Here is a 21,481-nt window from a genome sequence, read left to right on the forward strand (position 1 = left end):
CTGGCCTCCCTCAAAACCTCAGCACACACTAAACACTTCTGCTGTTCAGAAAGTCCTTACAGTCAGATCTCAGGCCCTCAGGAATTCTTCTGCCAGTAGTGCAAAGCACTCAACAGGGCTGTTCTTCGAGAAGTTCAATTGCCTCAGTCTCCTTCTCCTCTCACTGGCATGACTTCTTATTCCAAGAATACACCAAACTTATTTGTAATAGATGGTTTCCTCTTCCCAGAGACCATCCCTGTCTCCATTAAATGGCAATCTTTCATAGTTTGGTGGAACTCCTCATCTCTCTTTAGTTTTTTTTTTTTTTAACGAACTTTTGCAATTTTCATACAATATAGTTTGATGGTACTTAGATCCCCTCACCTCTCTGCACCTTTCCATACCACCCCAACCACCCAATTTAATATACTCTTTTACACACACACACACACACGAGCGCACGTGTATATATTATGGCCTATAGAGTCTAATTTGTGTCCCCAAATGCCCCTCAGTCCATCCACTCGGACCAAGAGTCTCATTCCTCTAAGACATTTTTCTCCCCCTCCCAGCAGCCATCAACTGCCAAGTTACTTAGGTTAGGTTGGGATTCCTTACCCACTTCCCCCACTGCCTCTCAACCGAGCACTCTCATTTGTCCTGATTTCATCATCAGTCACCTCAGGGTTTCTCATCAACACCTTGATAGTGACTATGCTGAGGGCTGCATGTGCATGGTAGGATGCTCAGTAGAATGCCAGGCCTCTGCCAGCCAATGCCAGGGCCTGTACCTTACAGTGATACTTGAGAATCAGTATTACTGGAACACAAGACCATGGCCCTGCATGGCCCCAAAATGGAGCAGCTGTTCAAAGCTGGTCTCTATAGGCCTTGTTGGAAAATCAATGCAACATATTTGACTTGGCAGCTAAGTTTCTATTAAAAAAAAAAATCAATGACTGATAACATATAATACTTTTATGTGTGTCTGTCTGTACAGGTGCACATGTGTACGTGTGCATGCATGCCACAGATAACCTAGGATGTCATTCATCAGACATCACCCACCCTGGTTTGTGAGACAAGGTCTCTTGCTGACCTGGAACTAGCTAAGCAGGCTTGGCTGGTTGGTCAGAGCCCCAGAGATTCAGCTGTCTCTACCCACTCCTCCTCCTGTGCCCATGCTGGGATTACAAGCATGCACAGCCATGCCTGGCACTTTTTACATAGAACTCGAGTCCGAGGCAAGCACTTACAAACAACTAAGTGATCTCCTCAGACCCCAAGAGATAATACCTTTAAATGACCCTAAACAAAGACCGAAATTGAGTAAATCAAATACAAGATTAAACTTTGTCTTAAAACACAAGTACTGAGGGGTCTTTTGTTCAGACATGATACAATGAACTAATCAAAGATTCTTCCCCATCAATGCAGTCTGACTTCTAATAACTGATCAGATTAAAATTAGTAACTTCACATGAGGTGAAAAATGCAAACGCAATGTGCACACTCAGTTAATTAGAAGCAGTGTTAGAGAACTTTATTTAACTGTCAATCTATCATCAACATCTAATATAGTTTTGATACATTTAGATAAGCACATTAGAAAGAAAATGTAAATTAAATACTATAAAGTGTATTCCTAACGAAACATGGTTTTAAGAGGACATGAATATATAAGTTCAGTGGTTTATTGTCATTAGAAAATTATATTATGAAAGATACAAAAAAAATCAATATTATTATTTCTGTTTATTTTACAATTGGTATGCCATCTTTTACCATTATGGCTTTAAATTTTCATTCTACCCAACAGGTTTCAGAGAATAGTTTATTACATGCCTTAATAAAACATTTAAAATATTTACAAATTCAAAATAGATGTTTTCATAACTGAAAGAGTTTACCTGAGAATGCACTGTAACATTGCTATTTTTCTCCAAGTTGTCAATGTGGCTGAGTGTCTGCATGCCACCTCTACCATCATACACATTGAACTCCTAACAGAACTGGTTAAGCATCAAGCTACAGTAGACTGTTATTAAACTCCCATGTGGTCAACTATTATGCTTATATTTATTTTGAATATAACAATTTAACAAATTATTTGCTGTAGCTATAGTATTCAGATAAGGGGCAAAACTTAAGGTAATGCTACTGTACTGAGTTAGATATGACAGCTTAAAAAGAGAAATCACCACGCATTGAGAAGGCCAGTTCATGTAAACAAGGAGCAAAATGACCCTGTGAATATGCGCTACACTGACTGAAAAGTTTGTCAATATTCTGCATGAAGGAAAAGGCATACACTGTATACACATGATCCTATCATTTGTCTTCAGCGGTCTGGAAAAAAAAATATTGCCTTGAAACATTTTCTTAGAAAAAACTTTTTAGAAGTTCATGTTAAAATAGGCATAATATAGGTATGTATGATGCTCTACAATATATAGAAAACTTACCCACCTTATGGCCAAAAGACAAAGGTAAAATCTTTCCTGTCCATCTATATTACAACTTGAAAATCACATAGGTATGAGGTAGTGTAGTTACTTGTATTACATGCTGGCTATTAAAAGTAATGCTGAATTTTAAGAAATATTATACTTGGCCAATTATCAGACACCATTAAAATAAAACCTTTAATGCTAAACTGTTTGTAGGTAGAAATTTAAACCAAGTGTCTTAAAAATTATATTTAAATTGTGGAAAGAACTAGGCTTTATCATAAAACAGTAACTTTCCAAAGCAGGTATTTACAGTTGCAATTAAAGCAAAGATTATTTGACAAGTGCACATACACAATGACGGCAGACAGCTGAGTGTACAGTGAGGTAGGAAATCAGGGTTCCATTGGCTTGTATGAGATCTTACACTCTGTAAACCAGAGAAGTAACATTTGTTTTATGCTGTTGAAATCTAAAATTACAAGTAGCAAACAAACAGTTACGTGGGAACACATACAGACACAATTCTTTTGTAATACGGGATGCATTATCATAGAATGACCATTCTCTCCCAGACAACTTGAGTACTTCCAAGTTTCGACAAAATAATCCCAACTAATTTTTCTCTTCTGAAGATAACATACAAACACTGAGAATATACTAGCACTACCCACCCTCCCTCCGTCCCTGCACCCCAGTGAAAAAGGGCAACATGTGACAACTTACTCTGAAAGAGTGAGACTGGTCCCCATATCTTCTCATGGCAAATGTTGGCTTGCAGCCAATTTGATGCCACACTGAGGGTGGCTCTCTCTAGATACCCAGGCCCTTGTCTTGACGCAGCATGCAATAAAGACAAGTGTCTCTTTCAGATGTCTGACCTGGAAGGATGAAGTCCTTTCTACCAACAATACCTCTGCAGCACTTTAAATTCTGCAAACACTTCTGTAAGCATAAAAGCATTGAGTATCCCTTACTGGGACCAAAGGAGCTTCAGATTTCAAATCATTTTCAGATTTTAAAAGTAAGAGATAGCTTGAGAACCAGACCCCAAGTTTAAAATGAAATCTGTATGTACCTTACACATATAGCTTAAAGTAATTTTCATAATATCTTGAATGTCCTGTGTTTTGACTTCAACCTGTCATGTGAGGTCAGGAGTGGAATATTCCATATCTGGTATCATGTCAGCACTCAAGAAGTTTCCAATTTTGAATCCTTTCACATTCCTTAAGGATTCTGAAAATACACTGATGCAATATACAATGCTTTATTTTCACTGCTGAGGTCTAATGTGTGTGATCCAGAATGACTAAGAATCACAACAAAATGTTATGGGTAACTGCTCAGACTATAAATTCATTCTCTACCAACACCAAATAAGAAAAAGGCTGGGGTTTTAAATAAGATATTTAAGTCAAACTGATGTGTTTGCCTTCACATGATACCAAACTGGGGAGATAAAAAGCAAGGATTAAACTTGGTTCTCAAATGCAGACCATAAGGAGTAAGACCGATTTTCATTCATTTTCAAACACCTGTAAGTTGTAGATACACTGATCTACAAGAATGCTTTTTACAGTCCCATCATAGGTCTTCAAAACTAGGACAAAAATCAACTGCACTTCTGGTAAATGTAGAACTTGTCCTTCCCCAGATCCCAGTGTCCTCTTCTCTAGTATCAGTGACCTATGCTGAAGAGGTGAACAGCCGTGTGGTAGAAGCTCTCCAGATCCTGGACACCATGGTGCTGCCTGCTCCTGCACTCAGGGCCACTGGTCACTGCAGCCTGAGTCCTGTTGTTCTTTCAAGAGACAAGAAAGTCAGGAAACAGAAAGTTCCTAACAGGCCTACATATGGTAGAAACGAAAGAGAGGAAGGGAAGAGAGGCAGGAAAATGACACTTATCTACAGTTTGTACAGTCAGAAACTCTAGTCAATCTGAGGAAGGCAGAGGCCTCCAGCTCAGGCCAGCCACAGACCTTCCCCAAGTCCGCCAGGGCAGTGCAGGGCCACCAGCTCCAGCCCACACCAGGCTTCAGTGGGAACTGAGGAGTGCTGGGTTCAGGAGAGATGGTTTATTTTCTGAACCACAGCACTACACAAATATTCTCAGTGTTGACATCTCCCTTCTGAGTAGACTTCCACTGCACTGCTTGGGGAGAGCTTTTTATCAGTATACTGCCAAAGGTAGATTACTATGCTCTGCAGGCCACTTCTTCAAAGGACTACGTGCAGATGTTTCAAGCTGTTAAAACCGATACTGCACTTTGCACTGTCAAAGTTATTCTGAATTATTAACAGTTTAAACACAAGTTTTAAAGTCCTGCTATATTTTCACAAGTGATTTTTCAGTATTCATGGGGTAAATCACTTCATGTCTCCTGCACAAATGAAGAAGAACTCAGAGTCCACTTAAGAGAAATTCCCTGACCAGAAAGCTACCTGGGGAAGTGAGCTACTTAGTAAGAGATGGCCATATTAGGCTTTCAAGACATTGCCGAAACTTCAGTAGAAAACCCCACGGGCCGAAGGCAGCGCACACAAATTTACTCATCAGTAGTGCATTTATCAGTCATCTGCTGACAGAAATCCGAGATGCCAGCACTCTGACGGCAGGGCTCCAGCAGCGTGGCCTGCTCGGGGACAGGTGCGGTAGCTGCCTGGGACTCCTGCCCCTGTTCACGGCCAGCCTGGCTGCTCCCTCGCCCACTGGGAGGTGGTGCAGCTGGAGGCACATCAGATGAACTGAAAATCGAAGGAAATGCAAGTTCACCATCGGGAGTACTTTTTCCTTTCTCAGAAATTAAAAAGGAAAGGGGGCAGTCTGAGGCCGAGTACTTGGCGAGTATCTGGATCTGTTCCTGACTCAGAGCAGCTTCTTTGCAGACTTGCTGGCAAAGTCCAGTCAGGTTCTGCTTTGTCTCACCCAGCGTTGACAGAATGTGATCTCGTTCCTTCAGCAAGCTCTCCTTTTCACTTTGCTGTACAGAGGGGAAAGAGAACACAATGACTGGTGTTTATTAGGCCCTGATATTTCTAAGGTGATCAAATGTTCAGTATGTACAAGTTCTTAAGTAAGATGCCATGGACTGCTCGCTCTCAATCAATTCACATATACATCCATGTGAACATATCACAGAGGCATCTGCACATCCATGTTTAGTGCAGCAGTATTCACAACAGCTAAGTTATGCAGCCAACCTAGGAGTGCAGCAGAGGAACAAGTAACACCGTATATAAACACCATGCAAGTTCTTCAGCCATAAAGATGAAGTTATGTTGTTTGCAGAGAAATGGGTACGATGCAGATAATTACATTAAGTGAATTAAGCTAGTGTTAGAAACAAGTGGTTTTTTTTTTTCTATGCAGTTCCTAGATTGTATGTAGATACACAAGATCATGTATGTATATGAGACATGAAAACAGAAGAGAAACTGTCTACAACAAAGAGAACTAATGTTCGTGTGGAGGAGTTGGAAGGGGAGACAAGGGGAAAGAAGGGCGGGATGGAAGGCAGGCCAATGCACAGCATACACTTGTATGGCAATGTCTTTAAGAACAAAACGCCACATACAATGACAAAGGCCAGAAGCCTTGATCCAAAACTCCTGGAGTCAGACCTATCTTGGAATTCAGAACTTTTCACATTTTAGAAAATTAAGATGGATGTACACATAAAACTCCCCAGCAGGTATGGGGCAGCATCCTGCTACTAAGCATCTTTACATTTTCAATTGAAACAATGAAGTGTCAGATAATGCAGGAAGAAAAAACAGCTTGCAAATGGTTATCAATTTGGGCTAGGTTCGAGCCAAGATTCCATGACAAATTTGCAGTTTTCAGAGCAGTTAGATCTTGCACACTGTGGGTAAGTGTGGGCTTGACATTGTGGGTAGACCAAGTAGAGTACTGCACCTAGTCACCACTGCGACTCACTCCAGTGTGAGATTCAACTAATGACTGTTTTCCTGAGCAGTGACTGTAAGCTGGAGATTATCCTGAATATTTTAACTACGCAATCTCAGTCATGTAATCCACACAATGACTGGAAGTCATTTAACCTCACCAGAGAAAGATAGCAGGCAGGACACCTCTTCCCACCTGTGCCCTCTCTCTTCATCTGTAATCCGCAATATTCACTTCTAATTTGTTATGAGTTGGGGAACCTAATAATGAAGCTGCTTATAGGCTAGAAGTAAATAAATGCCAGCAGGGGCCAAAGGGCCACCTATGAAATTTACAGTGTCTTAGTAAAGCAGAGCCGCCTTCCACATGCTTTCTGCTTGCTGACAGGGCTCTGGAAGACTTGGAGTTGCTGGTAACATTGACATGAGTGACTTCACAGTGCCAATTTCCAACTGTCTGCTTTAGGGTCTCTTCTGGCACAAAAGTAGCTTAAAAGGCAGTAAGACCTTTGCTTTGTATGTAAATGCTATTATAACACCATACAAAAATATTTCTACGAAGTTATGGAGAATTCATCAGTGGGCTTTTAAAATATTTTTAAACTATATAATATTTTAAAATATACACTGAATAGAAATTCTTTTATTATATACACAATGTAGATTTTTATACTGCAGAGTAATTTTCTAACTTATTCAGCTTTCCTATTTTTGCTTCAAAACAAAAATAAGCACAGGTCAAGAGTGAATGAGTATGAGAGTATGTGTGTGAGCTACAGCAATGGTCAACCATTTACTCTCATACAGAGTTTGTAGTTAGACCAGATGAAATCAATCTGTAGGTGTCAAGAGGGCAGGAACAGCACGGACTTCTATCTTCTATTCCTGAGAAGGAACACATTTAATACACTTGGTACCCTGTCTTCTTGGGCCTCTCAGAAGCTAATCCTAATGAAGTTAGAACAAAGATCAAAGAAGAAAATGAGAACTGTCATTTTCGGTTTTTCTGTCAGGCAATGTTCAATTTATGAGCGCCTCTAATAAGGCTGAGATGAATCTATTCTAAACAGCAAAAGACAAAATGTAAAGTACTGGTAGGTTTAAATTAGGAAAGGTTAAACATGACCATGAACACTGGAGTTTCCTCTCACAGAACCTGGAAAAGCTGCAAAGGTTCCAAATATTACATCATTTCTGCACCTTTATGTAAATATCTGTATGATCCTTCTGCATTCTCACTCCTCCTGCCCCACTACATAAAGGATGACTTCAATCACTAAGAATGTCCCAGAGGGAGCTAGGGAGATGGCTCAGTAGGTAAGAGTGCTTGCTGCACAAGCATGAGGACCTGAGTTGGGATCCCCAGCACCCACATAAAAAGCCAGGCGTGGGCCCACATTCCTGTAGCCCCAGCACTGAGGGGGTAGAGGGAGGAGATGAGAGATCACTGGAGCTTGCTGACCAGGCAGCCAGCTTAGCCAATAAACAGCATGCTACAGGTTCAGTAAGAGACTCCGTCTTAAGGAGATAAAGTAGAAAGCAATGGACTGGCCTCAGCATGCACACATGGCTGCGCGCACACACACATACCCAGGGACACACACACAGGCACCCACATGTACACATGGACACGCACATGTCCACGTGAGTACACTCATGCACACATGGGTACACATACAAATGTGCGCGCGCGCACACACACACACACACACACACAGATGCACATGCACACATGCAAGTATAGAACGCACGCGCGCACACACACACACACACACACACACACAGATGCACATGCACACATGCAAGTATAGACTTTAAAAACTAAAAAGAATGTCCCACAGAAGATGGCTTGTTTCTGGATATACCCTAGAGCTCTAAAATCACTTTTCTATAAACTAAATGCTCTCCCCACTTCTGTTCCTCACTCTCCAAGCCAACTGCTATACAGCCACATTCAAAGGCAGTTACCCACCCGATGTTCCCTTCCATTCTAAGTGCAAAACATAACTTATGGAACCAGAATAGTTGAGAAATAGTAAATAGAAGTAATCCAAGAAAATCACCTCACAGCACTACTGTGGGCACCTACCAAATAAAGGGGGATCAGTTCAAAGACAACACAGGCAATTTACTGAGACTCTACCTCAAAACTTTTTTTTAATAAAGGGGGCTAACAATATAGTCCAGTGCTTAGTCAACATGCATGAGGCCCTGGGTTCAATACTGGGGAGTGGAGGGGAATGGTGTCTGAGCACCCCAATCCCAAGCTCAACCTCACTTCTTAGGAGTACAGTCATGATGCTTAACAACAGGACTATGTTCTAAGAAGTGTCTTATTAGGCAACTGTGTCACTGTACAAACTCCTAGACGGCACTATCTGCTACACACCTGGGCTCCAAACCTGAACAGTATGTTCCTTACCGAAGCTGTAGGCACTGACACACACTGCCTAAGTATCTGCACGTATGTAAACATAACAGCAGCACAGTGAAAATACAGTTAGAAGATTAAAGTACAGTGTACTTGAACAGGCACTTCCACAAGTGAAGCAGATGGAAACTTCTCTGGGTGAGAGGGTGGATGAGTGAGAGGTGAGGCCTGGTATTTTACTGTGCACCACCAGCAACTCTATAACTGTATATTCAGGCTATACTAAGTGTCCCAAACTATTTTTTTCTTCAGTAATAAACTTAAATTTACTATAAATGTTTTACTTTATAACTTTTAAAAGATTTTATTTATGTGCATGTATGTCTGAATGAGTTCATGTGCACTACTGCATGCAGATGTCTGTGAAAGTCAGGGGGCATCAGATCCCCTGGAACTGGAGTTACAGAGGGTTGTGAGTCACAGGATGCACATGCTGGGAACTGAACCCAGGTCCTCTGCAAGAGCAAGAGCTTATACCACTGAACCAGCTCTCTAGCCCCATTTTTTTTTTTTTTTAACTTTTGGAGTCTATTATAGTAACATGCAGCTTAAAGTACAAATAAACAGAAGATGGTGACGGTAGTACTGCATAGCTATCAAAAGTATTTTCTTTAGGTCCTTACTCTATAAACATTTTCCTACTTTAAATTTTTCCCTTGATCTTATTTTACTTATTAAAGTAGTCCATTAAAAATCAAGGCACACGCACTGGCCCAGGCCAGCACAGGGTCAGCAACATCAGTGATCTCACCGGTCCCACACCCTGCCCCACTGGAGGATCTTCAGACACACAACACACATGGATCTGCTGCCTCCTGTGACAGGATCCCTGAGGACGTGCCTGAGGCTCTCCTAAGAGGGGGCTCACTTTGCAGCAAACAGGCAGGAGGCAGTTTGCTCGGTTTGTTCTTTTCCTCATCAGACAGATCTGCTGGTGAGCAGACAACTCACTGAGCACACTCCTGTAAGGAAAAGCCTTTCAGCGTCGGAGTAGGACTTTGTCATTACATTTCTGTGTCTGGAGGAAGGTCACGTGAAGGGTTGTGGCACATATGGAGGTCAAAGGACAACTTGTAGGAATCTGTTCTCTCCTTCCACCATGTGGGTCCCAGGGATCAAACTGGGTTTGCCAGGCAAGCAGCTCCCCCTTCTGAGCCATCTCACCGACCCAGGAGTCCACCTTCTACAGGAGCTTGCTGAGGTCCACAGAGGCTGCCGCTAGCCCCTCCTGGGCTTTCCTCCTGCAGCTTCCTCCTCAGCAAGGCAGCAGCACTCATCAGCCTGCGCACCTGTGGATGCTGCAACCAGCACAGCATCACAGACACGTCACGGGCAGCACACAACTGCGCTCCAAGCTTCACAGTCTTTCGCTTCTGGCGCTTCCTTATTCGTATTTGCTAATAAGCACATTTTCTGCCCATCTTTGTCCAAGAGAGGCATCTGTGGCAGGGCAGACTTTGCTGTGGCTCCACGCCTGGGCAACAGGGACTGACATCAATGACTGGAGCTGAGGGTGGGGCGAAGGACAGAGTTCAAGGAAGAAAGAACCCAGCATGTCAGCACTACACAGCTCCACAGTAACTCCCAGCCCCGGTGCTTGTGGAGGAGCCAGGGACAGAGCTAAGCCAGGGGCAGCAGACCCCATTGGCCCCCTGCTCAGATCTCCGTCTAGGCACCCAAGCCTTGCCAGGCCAGTCCTCCTCCAACACTGGTGCCACCTGCAAGCTGTCTATCTTCAGAAGTCCTGAAGACCCTCATGAGCCCCGCCAGGGAGGAGCACAAGGGCACACTGGGCGTGGGAGGAGGGGTGCAGACACCCTGGAGGAGTCCCCGGACCCAGCCCCACTCTACCACCTTACAGCATATCATCCCATCTATTTTTCCTCATATGCTTCCTTTTTTGTAGCCAGCATCCAAATTGATCAACAGGTCAACCAGATACTAACCATTCAGTATTCTGCGTTCACAAAAAGGGCCAAGAAACTACTGGCTTTGCATAGGGAAGTAATGAGCCTTCTGGTGACCACAGAAATAGTCCTGGCCGGCTGAGTGAGGCAGAGCATAAAGGAAGGGCAGCTGTGATCACAGCTTAGGGGGTGACAAGAAGGAGGCCAGCAGAGGCGAAGGAAACAGAACATAAGGAAATAACCACATAAACACACAAGATGGGTAAAATAAAGCACATCTTCAGCAGCATTATTTTGGGGAACAGTGAGAAAACTGGATACATTCAACTGACAACTATAAATTGTAATTGGTTGAGGCAAACGGAGAACCGTACAGCAGAAGTAAGCACTAGAGTATAATCCCCGGCCAACTACAAAGAACGCCACGTGACCCGCCTACGTTCGGCTGTTTACACGGTACCTAACAACAAACCAAGCACTATAAATCCATTAGGATGCTATGCTCATTCTAAAGGCAGGGACGTGTTAAAGGCAGGGAAAACCAGAACGACTCAGTGCTCAAAGGTAGGAGGAAGCCTGCTGGCTGCGCAGGGCTTCCACTGTGGTTCTAATTATCCAATAATTTTTCAGCAATCTCATGTCAACATTTACCAAACATTTTATTTCTCCATCTTTTTATATAGTGATACTGCATCTTTTCCAGAAGGTACACTCAATTTTAGTTTTCAACTACTCTTGAAGCTGTAAAGACACTTTGACTACACTGCACTGTTTCAGTGCTTGTGCCTGAAGGCCAGTTACAAGCACAACTTTTAATTTTCATTCATGATTAACAAAGAAACAAAACTGCATGTTCAAGAACTGTTTTGACTGCTGCTAGACTGTTTCCCTCCTGCCTCACCATGTGTAGCCCTCAGCTGGCTTACTATCATACAACACTTCATTCACTAACAACGGGAAAACAGAAACAGGAGCAAACCAATCTATCTTCCAGTTAGTGTTTCGAGGCTGGAATTGAAAGATTTTCTAACCAAGCACTTTCCTGAGCTAGGACCTCACTGCACCCTAAAAGTTTCATTCAAATCACAGTATCATACCAGAATTTTCCCCTTGGAGAAAGATACTGGATAATCTGCTTGGTTTTGGTATCAACCGAAACAAGGTAATTCAGGTCTACAGTTGATTTAAACTACCCAACTGGGAAATTAACTTTTATAGGACTCAAACATCATTAAAGTACTGTATGATTACTTTAATCTTTATTCAACCACTAAGGCTTAGATAATAAAATCAATTAATTTGAAAAATCTTTCTTAGGTTTTTTTTTTTTTTTAACTAAATTCATCTTAATCGTCTTTATCCCCCTTCCCCACTGGCACCTCCCACAGCCCCGGCACTGGAATTCATGCATTGTCATTTTTGTTAAGGCCCTTAGTAAAATATTTTTTTAACTTATCCAGAAATGGTTCCCCACTTACACATTTTAATATATCAAGCTAAGAGGTAGGATGCATCTATAAGTAAAATAGTCAATAAAAACCCTGTTTTATGTCTTCTAATCTTTCTGAACATGACATGTAATTTCTCTTAAAATGGTAATTGAACACTGTATCTTACCATGGAAGCTAAATAGCACTCTTTTTCCTACAAAAAATGAAAGATCTGGGATTTGAATAATGAAAACTCCACCCACTTACTAGCTTCTCGATCTCTGATTCAAGATTCTGAATGCAGTCGAGTTTCCTTTTGCGACAGCGCTGTGCAGCAATTCTGTTTTTACTTCTTCTGCGGATGTCATGGATACAGTCCAGTTGCTCTGGGGTCAGTTTGTGCATTTTCAACAAGGATTGAAAATCATTTCGGGACAGTGAAATTATTCTCTGAGCATTGAATGGCAGTTTTACCTGGAATGTGAAGTAGGCATTAGTGAGCACTGTTATAGGCGAAGATAGGCCTTGTAGTTCCCAAAGTTTAACAGACTGAAAAAACACAGGCTGCGGGCCCAAAGAGATGGCTCAGAGGTAAAAAGCACTTACAAAAGGCCCACGTTTGATTCCCAGCACCCATATTGGGCCGTTCACAATTGCCTTTAACCTGATGTCCTCTTCTGGCCTCTGAAAGGGATTCACACACATATGCAAACCTACATATATGTATATTAAAATAAAATACATCTTTTTTTTTTTTTTTTGGTCTTTTTGAGACAGGGTCTCCCTGTAGCCCCAGTTGTCCTGGAACTCTCTCTGTAGAGCAGGGTGGCCTTGAACTCACAGAGATCTGCCTGCCTCTGCCTCCTGAGTGCTAGGATTAAATACATCTTTAAAAAATAAGCCTGTATTTTCCAATTTTTAATATATCCATCATAGTAAGAACTAATAGATCAAATTGATACTCCTACCCCTGAGAGGGCTCAGAAGACAAAATGAGAAACAAAATTACTTCTCAGCAAACCACACTTATCAATCCAAATAGTAATGCACTTAAAATAGAATTTATTTTACTACTTTGTTAATAATTGTGTTAATTCTGCATTTTACTACCTGTATGTTAGTAATACAGATTACTTTGTTTCTGCCTACAGTATTTTTAATAAGTGCTTCTCAACTTCCAAATAAAACACCTTTTATTTCTGACTATCACTACGTGGCACTGACTTAACATTGGTACAATTACACTAGCCATTTCTAATGCACGTCAGAAAACTTATTTTCTGTCAAAAACTGTAGCTTCATATAATGTCTTTAAATAGCTACACATCTCACTTGCCAATGTGCAAACTGTTAGAAAAAAGTTATATGAATATTTTTACCTAGAGTTTTTAAATTTGTTTTGATGGTAATGGGGATGGAACACAGGGTCTCACACATGCTAGGTAAACACTCTATCACTGTATCCTTAGCCCTTTGTGGTATTTTAAAGTCATTTTCAATCTATTTAAACAAATTTTCAAAAAGCAGCAGGTAACTTTTTCTTCTAAGGAACAATATTGTGAAAGTCTAGTTCTGCTAGCAAAACCCAACTGGTACTGGGTGTCCACGGTACACGCTTTTAATTCCAGCACTCAAGAGGCAGAGGCAGGAAGAGCTCTGTGAGATAGAGGCCAGCCTGGTCTACAACAGCAAGTTCCAGGCTAGCTGGGGCTAGAGAGAAACGCCATGTCGAAAAAGAAAAAAAGCAAGCAAGAAAGAAAAACCCCACAACTATAACACTGGTCAGCATGCTTTTCCAGCCAATAAAACTAGGGTTAAAGTTTTGAAAGATGCTATTTTCAGCATTCTTTTTATAATACTGTAATTCCTGAGGCTCAAGTTTGTAAAGTGCCATAGGAACCTACAGCTATCACCCACGCTTACTCATTACACAGGTTAAATCAATAACCCACTTCCTTCCAGGGCTTAGGTTAGGGCTTCCTTCCATAAGCCTTAACCTTTTAGGCTTATGTCATCTAACCACTACAAAACTAAAGAAAATGGGGCTGGAGAGATGGTTTGGTGGTTAAGAGCACTTGCTGCTCTTGCAGAGGACCCAGGCTCAGTTCCCAGCACCCATCAGCTAATAACCATCCATAACTCTAGTTCCAGGGGATCCGACACCCTCTTCTGGCCTCCACAGGCATTGCATGACAAGGTACACCTACCTACATGTAGGCAATACACTCATACACATAAAATAAAAATACTTTTTTAAAAAAGAAAATGCTAAAGAATGGGAAGTGAAGAAATTGGATCCTCTGTGTTCAACTAGTGGGAAAATGGTGCAGTTGCTATGAAGAGCAGTATGGAAACAATGTTAAGACAAGTACCGCATCTACTTCTAGGTATTTGTCCAAATAAATTGAAATCAAGATCTCAAAAGGTATCTGCATTTCTATATTCACTGTAGCATTATTTACAACAGCCGAGACATGGAAACAACCTGAATATCCATGCACAGTTGACTGCGTAAGGAGAATGCAGTAAGCATGTGCGTATGTGACAGTGAGGTATGATTCAGCCTTATAAAAAGGAAATCCTATTACTTGCTGCAATATGTATAAACCTGAAGGGGATTATGCTAAGTAAAACAAATCGAATTCAGGAGAGTAAATTCTTTCTGTTACCTAACAGGGTAGTCAAGCTGACGGCAAATGGCAGAACGGTGCTTGCTGAGGACAAGGATTGCTGTGCACTGGATGGTTTGAATTTCACGGATTAAGTTCTAGACACACACCATGAAATACACGCCCAGAGCTAGCAAGCAGGGACAGAGCTCATATAAACACAATGTTTTGTTTTGTTTCATTGGTTTTCTGAGAGTCTCTCTGTATCCCCAGCTTGTCTGGAATTCAGCGTGTACACCAAGCTGGCCTTGGCCTCACGAAGATCCGCCTGCCTCTGCCTCCTGAATGCTGGGGTTAAAGGTGTGCACCACCACACTCAGCTAGAAATACAAAATTTAAAAAGCAAGTCAAATGCAAAGAAAATTCATGGTATGATTGAAAATTATAAAAAGTGAAAATTGCAACTGTAAATTAAAAAAACGGACCTTGAAAAACTAAATGACATCTAGTTTCTAAACAGCAGGTGGTAACTATTATTACTGAATTCATATTAATATTTTACAGAAAGCAGCTATTAAGTACTAAGTATACACTTTTATAGACAGGGTACCCAAATCAAGTTTGGTGTGGTTAATTTAGTAACACCAGCTACATGTAAACCATTGAGACATTCATTATACTAACACCTAACTGGTTAAGGAAAAATAAGACAGGAAAAAATAGTAATGGCTATAAAAATCTAGGTCTAAGAAAACTTTCCTAGAAGCCATACTCCTACAACTAATCACAGCCATGGTCCACATGGCTCTAGCTAGTCCCAAGTGGTAGGCAACAGCTGCTACCACAGAAAGACCAGAGACAGCATCATTATCCTTTTCTCTTGTTTAGGACGTGGCATTTGATTTAAACAGGTGAATAGCCAGTATGCAGGTCCCCGTGGTTAACATACACATACCAACATAAAATGCATGCACATGGCAGTCTTTCTAACTCCAAAAACTCCATCTCACCCTTCTAGTATTTTCCACACAGACTCCTAAGTTTCTTCCTCCCTCCCTGAGTCTGTGTAACCAGAGCTGACCAACAGCACACCTCAATGAATGGCTATTCTATGATTAGAACACACTCCTTCCTGCTCACCTCACATTCTTGCTCTCTGGCAGAGCAGGACTCACTGTCGCCTTCTGTGTCCGTCTCAGAGTCGTCACCCAAACTGATCACACAAGCATATGGACAGGGTTCCTGCTGAGGCTCTGAAACATAATCATCACTTCCAATTTCCAAGTTGCTTGAACAGCCTTCAGAACTCAGAGTACTTATAAAAGGGCAGTTGACAGAACTCAGGGTTGTGAAAGTTCTCTGGCCGGGCTCTGGGCTCTCACTGATCCTGATACCCAACCAGGGACACTCAGAACGCCTCTGTGAGTAGTTCTGTTCTGAGCCGTCTTTGGCCACAGCAGGTGACAACTGCATTTGGAGAGACGAGTCTGTGCTGCAGATGTCACTCCAGAAGCCTTTGGCCAGATGCTCCGCCACCTCACGCTCCACACTGCTGCGGTCACTAGGTGCAAGGCTGCTGTCTTCTTTGGGGCCCGTGTCAGACTTCATATATAAATCCTGACTTTCACCAAATGGCTTCTCTTCTTGAGCATCTGTACCTGACAAAGGCTTTTCTGTTTTCACTGTTGTACTTTGCATACCAGCAAAGCTCAGGTCACTGGACTGATCATATGTGTGTATGAGAGATAGAGAATAGAGCCCATGAGAGTCTGCAGGGTTGGGAGGGAAAGGCGTCCCTTCTGTCTCCTCTGCTGGGCACTGAGAGACAGGGCCTTTTCTCTTTGTGTTTTCAAGTTCCATGGCTGACTTTTCTTCACATTTTAAAATCACCTGCCAATCTGCACAGCCCTGGACTCCCCCTAGACACTCAAGTTCAGATGTCTCATTTGGTTGGCCAGAGGCAGTATAGACATCTTTGATGCCAGATTCCAGAGTACGGATTTTGTCAGTTCCAAATGCTTTCTGAAATTTTCTGTACTTAGGGCATAAAGATGGCAAAGCAAGAGCTGCATCCTTCTCCAAGCACATGGACTGGCATGTCTGACTGGCACTGTCCTGGAGGGGAGGCGATGCTTTTACAGTACCTTGACATCTTTGGAGTTTACACTGAGGAGTCTGAACACTGTTCTTCTCCAGGAACTCCTCTGCTTCCCCAATTTCTGTATCTCTCTGGTCTGAAAGTGAAAACTTAAGGTCTGCTTTCTGACAGTGGGAGAAGCATTTTTTCCTGGAGCATTCTTCCTGGTCTGCGGTGGAGTCCAAAAACTTAAACTTGAGAAACTGAAAACAGGATTCTTCAATATTGTGTACACTTAAAAACTCCACACACTTGCACACTTCATCAACATTGTCTTTACTTAAAATTAGTTTGGCAGTGTAGGCAAACTGAATTAAAGGTTCAAATCCTTTGACTGTCACCTGTTAATACACAAGATAAAAATAAACACATTATTTGAGAGCTGCCTAGTAGAGAAAACAAAGAGAGGGCGAAGAGCAACGGGAGATTAAAACTTATCTACGGCAATCAAACAGCAGGCATTTTCATTTGGTAAAAAAAGATACTCTTCTAGGAAATGGAAAAGTAAGGGAGACTAGAAAAGCATCCGTCCCCTCCCTATTCTGTGGGATGGAACCTCCACTTTAGGAATCCCACTCTTAGGCACACAGAAATACAATCGACTAAGACATTGTTGTAATTCCCCCACTGTACAGGAAATAAGTCATTTATGAAATAAAGTGGGATGGATCCCACCTGCAGCCCTGGCACAAAGTGCCAGGCATCTCCTGCTAGCCCAGACTGTCAAGCAATCCTAGCAGTATTAAACTACACAAGGGAATTTTTAATAAAAAATGTGAAGCACTTACAAAGTAATCTTAAGCCATGATAAACACACAATAAACAGTGAGTACTACCTCATGCCAAACACTTCCAGTATCATTTTTTTTCTTTTTTTTCTTTTTTTTTTTTTGTCTTTTTTGAGACAGCTGTCCTGGAACTCACTCTGTAGACCAGGCTGGCCTCGAACTCACAAAGATCCGCCTTCCTCTGCCTCCCAAGTGCTGGGATTAAAGGCGTGTACCACCACGCCAGGCTTTCAATATCATTTTTAATGATTCAGATTGTAAAGGCAGTGCAGTTCTGTCACAGCGAGCTTTGCCGGCTCTAGGCAGCAAAGCCTTTAAGGAGAAACATTTGCACTGAGCCAGCCTGTCTCTTCAAGGTCAGAGGCAGATAGTGTGCGTAAGTGCAGAAGCAGCTCAGCCTAGGTTAGAAAGACAAATTAAATTTAAAATCTTGAGTTCCCATTAAGACTGACCAAAATATTAAGATTCTCCTAAAACACGCTAAGCTTAGGAGTATTTAGCTTTGAAACAGCTAGAATAAAAAATAAACACCACCAAATTCCCTTGAGAACAAAGAAACTGGGTCATTCACAAGGCTGCTGGGAAAATCAGGCAGCTTACCCACTTTTAAAAAACCACTTGGTAGTGTCTTATAAACTAAGCATGCAGGTGCCATACAGCAACTGCACTCCTGGCTGGTTGTTGTTTATCTCATTTTTAACCCTGGTTAATGAAAACATACACAAAAACCTGAACCAACTGAAATTAATAGCATTTCCTTTAATAGGTGACGAGTCTAAGAAAAACACTAGTATATAAATATTATGTAGGGGACAGTATTAAGCAACAACATGGAATAAACTATTGATACACAAAGCAGGGTGATAGTCTATAATGATGCTTAAGAGATTCATTCTAAGTGAGGAAAGCCAATCCCAGCAAGGCACATAAGGCCACATGGCTCCATTTATTTTTTTAATATTTTATTTATTATTTTTATTTTATGTGTATGAGTGTATTGCCTGCGTGTATGTAAGTGGACTTGTGTCATGCAATGCCCACTCAGAGATCAGAAGAAGGTGTCAAATCCCCTGGACTATAGTTGTGAATGGCTGTCAGCTACCATGTGGGTGCTGGGAATCGAACCCAGGTCCTCTGCAAGAACAGGCAGTGCTCCTAACCACTGAGCCATATCTCTAGTACCACATGGTTCCATTTATGATCTTTGAAATGGCAAAACTTCACAAAAGGAAGTCAGATTAATGGCTGCTGCATCTATACACAGTAGAGGAGAGATGAATGAGGGGGAAGGCTAGGAAGGAAGTAGGAGTGAACTTAAGTTCAAGGGATCCTTCCGTACTGGCTACAACTGTTCAATTTCTTCACTGGCGCTGAATACAATAACCTTCACAAGGCACAGCATGTAATACACACAGAAAATATGAACATAGAATGCTTCAGTGATCTGAATACCAAGAATGGACTGTGTCACAGAAATACCCTCATTGTAACACTGTAATTTTTTTCAAAATGTTAACCCTGGGCAGAGTGTAAAAGGGAATTCTACATTATTTCTTACAACTGTATCTGAATTTATAATTATCTCAATACAAATTTGAACTAGTTTTCCAAAACACATTCAAACAACGAATAATATGCTATTATTTTCAATCCTTCACTGTGAAAGAACACTTCAAATATTTGAAAAGATTTGAGATTTAGATTCCAAATTTAAATGAATTTAAGACACCCACATATATACATTAAACATACATGTGTATACAAATACATAAATCTTTTCTCACAAATCCATGAAAACAAACTTTGCTCTATCTGCAATGCCTCGGTACATCATCTGGAATATGAACAATATATATGCTGCCACCGTGGCTCATGCCTCCTTTTTAAGGAATGGTAGTGCACCCTTCACTCTACCCACACAGAAGGGCAGGTAAGCTAGCGCCCCCCCCCCCTACAGCCACAGTCCCACACAAGCGCGCCAAGCCTGTGACCAGCTCCTCCACAAGGTTGCTCTACAGTTTATCTAATTATCAACTAACATCGCACACAGACAGGCCACACACATTTTCCACATCTCATCCTACTTTACCTTCAGACTCTGCTGTGTGCCATGTCACAGTGTGTGCCCATGTCACAGTGTGTGCCCATGCCACAGTGCTGCTGACAGCAGTGACCGCCAAAGCACCCACTGCAGTGAACAAACCCAGGAGGATGCAGTGCAGCCAGCCCTCCCTACCTAAGACTGTCTGTCTTGGGGCCAGGCAATGACAAAGACCCAAATACTTACAAGCCTCAGCTGAACAGCAGACTAAGATGTACATAAAACAGGGCTCTGCAAGCAAGACACAAACTGCTTCCTTCTTTAAATGTTTACTTATGGGGTGGGGGGCAATGGCAGCATGCATGCAGAGGGCAGAGGACAACCTGCAGGAGATGTATCTCTCCTTCTACCATGAGAGTCCCAGGGATCGAACTCAGATCAGGCTCAACCAACCGCAAAGGCCTTTACCTGCTGAGCCATCTCACTGGCTCAAGACAAATTATGTCTCTCTTCCCAAAGCATGAAGATAATTGCAAGAATAAAGCAAAGGGGGAGAAATGTGATGCTTACAGAGCATCTTTTCACGGGGGATGTCTAGGGGAAACAAAGTGTACAAACTCTGCACCTTGTCAAAGCTGTCCCCCACAGGAAATAGTCCATGAGGACAGAGGGTCAGAAAGCCTGTGGTCTCCAAGCCACGACCCTTCCAAACACTTATAACCTAGCAGGTGGACCACAATTTAAGTATTTTATCAAAAACAATAACATAGTGAGTCATTATCCCCTTGTTCAATAAATACTAACATTCAAAGTCATGATTTTATATGAAAAAAGCCAGAGATAGGTTGCTGGAGAATGATTTGTTGGCAACTCCAGTTCCCTGGGGAGATGGTGTCTATTTTTCACATTACACCCAGAAGGTAGTTAAGTCACACTAAGCCACCACCAGGCCCCAAGGCCCCTCACCTCCTCAGGCAGTGTGATGGTGAGGTCAGCACTGGCCTGGCCTACGATTCTTGAGTGGAAGTAACTGCTACATGCAGCCAGCACCGAGCGGTGGGCTCGGAACCGCTGGCCCTCCACCAGGACGGTGACGTCGCACAGCACGTCCTTCTTCCGCTGGTCATTGAGGCTGAGCAAGACGTTGGTGCTGTGCACTGAGGACTCGTAGGCAAAAACTGCGCTCTCGCTCACAGACATCCTGGGTGGGAAACGGTGTCAGGGAGTGCAGTGGAAAGCATGCTGCTAACTGTCATCCACCTGCAAAGACACATAAAAGCCTTCACTTAACAAATGCTGTTGAAAAGTGGTTTCTAAAATGTCAGACTGTATAAATTAAATGATGTACTCATCCCTGATACAGAAAGGGAAACAAAATCCTCCGGAGAAGCACAATTCATTCAACATATCTCAAAGTAAATTGATGATGGCAAGTCTCAACTTAGGACAAAGGATCTTAGAAAGAGTAAGAACTTTTCTAGCCAACTTCTTGGCCATCTCAAAGTAAGACATTCACAGTTAGTAAAAGCAAACAGACTGGCTAGAACTGGTGGCCAGTTCATGGCGTGGCCACGGTGGGATGGTCACACTTGGGGGTGGGACATCCCCCATTCTCCAACAATGGAGAGAGGCTTTCCATGTAGGCGTGCAGTTCTACGCAAGATAAACCTCCAGCACCATGGGAAGGAGTCTCCTGTGTGTCGGGACACATCTGGTAATTCTGCCCACTGCACTACCAGAGCCAAGCATAGGCAAAGGCACCTTATGGTTTATCGTGTGCTTTAGAAAGTCATCACA

The 21,481-nt window shown here is 42.2% G+C and overlaps 1 protein-coding gene across 1 annotated transcript; it reads right to left on the reverse strand.

The window, feature by feature from the left end:
* Positions 1 to 1,932: 1,932 nt before the first annotated feature.
* Bach1 (BTB domain and CNC homolog 1) lies at positions 1,933 to 20,944 on the reverse strand. The gene is made up of 4 exons (XM_008836022.3): positions 20,651 to 20,944; positions 15,859 to 17,196; positions 12,377 to 12,583; positions 1,933 to 5,416 (listed from the first exon to the last, which is right to left on the reverse strand). The coding sequence occupies exons 1-4, from the start codon at positions 20,882 to 20,884 to the stop codon at positions 4,982 to 4,984; spliced, it is 2,214 nt and encodes a 737-aa protein (XP_008834244.1). The 5' UTR covers positions 20,885 to 20,944; the 3' UTR covers positions 1,933 to 4,981.
* Between the last annotated feature and the right edge of the window lie 537 nt (positions 20,945 to 21,481).

This window comes from Nannospalax galili, unplaced genomic scaffold (genome assembly GCF_000622305.1).
Source record: "Nannospalax galili isolate Female #2095 unplaced genomic scaffold, S.galili_v1.0 scaffold136, whole genome shotgun sequence".
In the NCBI taxonomy this organism is placed as follows: domain Eukaryota; kingdom Metazoa; phylum Chordata; class Mammalia; order Rodentia; family Spalacidae; genus Nannospalax; species Nannospalax galili.